Here is a 3,378-nt window from a genome sequence, read left to right as displayed (position 1 = left end):
TCATTGGTGTCATGACTCGTGAATAGCTGGTATCCTGCTAACTTTTTTTTTTAAACAGTAAAAACATTATTAAAAAAAGGAACAAAACCCAATATGCAAAGTATACTAGAGAAACACCTTGAGAAACTATGACCTGATATTACAATGATCTAAAGAACTTGAAGGGAAAAAAGAAAAAAAGAAAAGAAACAGGAGTGACAAATAGACAGCATTATCCAACTAGAAAAATGATCTCAGAAACTGAAGCTTCAACTTAGTGAGTGAAGTTCTGACTCAAATAGCAAGAAAAGAGGAAAAATAATTTACTCAGTGAAGTTCAAGGCTCTCCACGGTCTGATATATTCTCTCTTGCAGGTTTAACTTTTATAATTTGTAATGTCTCTATACTAGGTCTTACATGCTTTACCTCAACTTTAAATTTTGGCTATGGTTGCTGTTTGTTAGGTCTTGCCTCCATCTGCTCACGCTGTTAAATCAGATGCCTCAAAATTTCTGTTGAATTGGTTGGTCCAGCATGAACATGAACACCGCAAATGGTCTGCTGCGATTTCTCTTGGATTGATCTCAAGTTGCCTACATGTAACAGATCATAAGCAAAAGTTTGAGAATATCACTGGACTTGTTGAGGTTTGTAAATTTCTATTTGACATTCTCAATTCTTTTTTTTTCTTTCTTATTTGTTCTTCGAAAAGCTGGTGTTGATCTCCCCCTTTTTCCTTGCCTGTGTTTTTTTCACTAATAGTGCATGCTTTCAGGTTATGTGTAGTAGCAATAGCACCCTTGTCAGAGGAGCCTGTGGGCTTGCCTTGGGTTTTTCTTGTCAAGATCTTCTTACCAGGGTTGATGCTGGTGATAATTCTGACATGGACAAAGAAACAGGCAAGATGACAGAAGCAGACTTGCTTGGTATGATAGTTAAGGCATTATCACTCATGATAGGTCAGCTCACTCAGTTGCCATCTGATGTTATGGAAAGTCTATCTGCCTACTTTCCACCTAACACATTTGGTATAGATATGAATATAACTGCTGAACTGTCACATGAGAACTCTGATGACTCTCTCGAAGATATCTGGGGTGTTGCTGGACTTGTTCTTGGTTTGGCGAGTTCTGTTGGTGCACTGTACAGAGCTGGGGCACATGATGCTGTTCTCAAGATAAAAGACTTGATCATTTCATGGATTCCACATATGACTACATCAGTTCAAGGGTCTCGGTCTTTTAGTGGGGTTTCTGAGATAGTTTTATCAGTAGGATCCTGTCTTGCACTTCCCATTGTAGTTGAATTCTGCCAAAGATTAGAACTGATGGATGATAATAAAGTACGCCATTTAGTGAATGGCTACAGGGAGCTCATTTCTGAATTATTGTCTGTCAAAAAATCTGGCACCTTCTATCACAGCTTACTTATGGCATCTTGTATAGGAGCAGGAAGCCTCCTAGCCTGCATACTGAATGTAGGATTGCCTTAGAAATTGGAAATTGGAAACTTATCTTGCTGCTAATATGGAACTAATCAAAAGGGCAACTGTTTTTAAAGTACTTTCGGTTATGATCAAGTAAAAAGGGTTAAACGATGGGGTCCTGTGTTTATGCCATTGGGATTGTTATGAAATCATAGCAGATAAGTGGGAGTATTTAAGATTGTTGTGTGTTTTTGCATCAAATTTAGTTTTTCATATTTTTTTAGTGCTAATGTGTATTTGCAATACATGTGGTTTTGCAGGATGATACTCAAATTATGACAGCTTCTGGTGATCATAACAATGTTTTCATCTTCCTTAAAGGATTTTAGAAAATTGGATTGAATTTATTAGGAATAAGCTCTTACTACAATGTGCTATAACTTTTAAGTAACAGATAATTCTGTAAATAAAGCTATGAAATTTGGTATAAGGAAGGTTATATTTACATAATTGTCCTTAACATCACAGCTAGTTCAGTTTCTTATTGACTGTGTTTTCCTTGGCCTTTTTATCTTCCTCCAGATCAAGGTATGGGATATTCAGGAAAAGAAATGTACTGCAATACTGATGGGGCACACAGGAAGTGTGAAATCTCTCTGTCCTCATCCAACTAATCCTGGTAGGTTTAGATTTTCATCTGTTGTTGGTTTTTGTACTCATTTTCTCTTATGCTATATTTGTGAAATAACTAATGAGAAATACAACTAATTTAAACCACTGATTCTTCGTATCTGACAGAGATTATTGTCTCTGGTTCGAGAGATGGCTCCTTTGCTCTTTGGGATATGAGATGTAATTCAAGCTCCAAAAATATTCACGGGGAGATTGCAATATGGTAAATTATTTCATGTAAAGCTATTTTCATTTTCAAGAATCGGGATAAGTTTGTTTTCTGTTTTCCAAAATAAATTTATAATATTTTCATGCAGCTCAACTGCTGTGGTTAAAGGGGCTCATCTTTTTCCACGGGCAAAGCGTGTAAGGCGCAGAAAGGTTTGTTTCTGATAATAGGTCTTATTAAATTTGTTTTGTACTCTTTACTCAGATTTAGCTTTTTCAGGCTGCTTCCATGAGCATCACACCAGTTCTTTATCTTAAAGACGAGGTTTCCATTGCTACTGCTGGAGCTGTGGACAGGTATATACGGAACAGTGGCAGTGAAATGGCCGAATTGAATCCTAAATTTCTTACTCAGACGTTATGTCATACCAAGTGATATGAGGTTATTGTTTGATTTGGTCTTATGCTTCATTTCAGCATTGTTAAGTTTTGGGATACTAGAAGTTTGAAAAATGTCGTCACACAGACATCCCCTCACCTAGAGTCTACTGAGAAGGTTAAATGTCGTATGCACTTAACCCGTGAAGATTATATTGAGCTATAAAGATGAACTGAGCCTTAATGTCCACCTTGCTGTTTAAAAGTGCACTAACCCAGTTTGTCATGTCAACTGATTTCCTGCCGACTTACTAGTCTTGGTTTCAATTATGTAATTGCAGTCAATTATTAGCCCTGATGCTGCTCACATACTCAGTGGTTCCAGCGATGGAAATGCCTACATTTGGCAGGTAAGATTTGTTCTTTTAGGAGCTCTTGATATTGGTCTTGATTAGAGACTGACCTTGTTGGCAATGTCTGTTGAATATTTGGATTTCTAAGGGAGCTAAAGAATGTACTGAGTGAGAGAGAGAGCAGAGAAACTGAGATTGTTATAACAAATTGCTTACTCTGCATGAACATTGCAGCAGAGCTTATATTCCCTCATGACAATAGCATGATCTCTTACATCAGTCGATTCCAAATCTAACGGATTGTAATAGTAAGCCAATGTGAATATGACACATGGCAATACACAGCTGTCCTAACAGCTGGGAATAGAAAACAGACTCAAGCATTGCACCTGGCATATAAG

At 37.2% G+C, this 3,378-nt stretch overlaps 1 protein-coding gene across 6 annotated transcripts; it reads left to right on the top strand.

Annotated features, from left to right (window-relative positions):
* The first annotated feature begins 67 nt into the window (after window positions 1-67).
* LOC117621545 (protein RST1-like) lies at window positions 68-3,378 on the top strand. 6 transcript variants are annotated; one of them, XM_034352121.1, is made up of 9 exons: window positions 369-627; window positions 756-1,768; window positions 1,989-2,085; window positions 2,205-2,301; window positions 2,396-2,459; window positions 2,527-2,603; window positions 2,724-2,802; window positions 2,966-3,034; window positions 3,212-3,378. In XM_034352121.1, exons 2-9 carry the CDS (start codon window positions 1,742-1,744, stop codon window positions 3,242-3,244), a joined length of 543 nt encoding a protein of 180 aa, XP_034208012.1. In that variant the 5' UTR covers window positions 369-627; window positions 756-1,741; the 3' UTR covers window positions 3,245-3,378. The 6 variants fall into 6 exon arrangements, with proteins under 6 accessions (XP_034207997.1, XP_034207988.1, XP_034208029.1 ...); XM_034352130.1 differs by having other exon boundaries at window positions 3,126-3,256; XM_034352114.1 differs by having other exon boundaries at window positions 2,966-3,256.

This window comes from Prunus dulcis, chromosome 1 (genome assembly GCF_902201215.1).
Source record: "Prunus dulcis chromosome 1, ALMONDv2, whole genome shotgun sequence".
Lineage (NCBI taxonomy): Eukaryota > Viridiplantae > Streptophyta > Magnoliopsida > Rosales > Rosaceae > Prunus > Prunus dulcis.
This window is presented reverse-complemented; position numbering and strand designations above follow the sequence as displayed.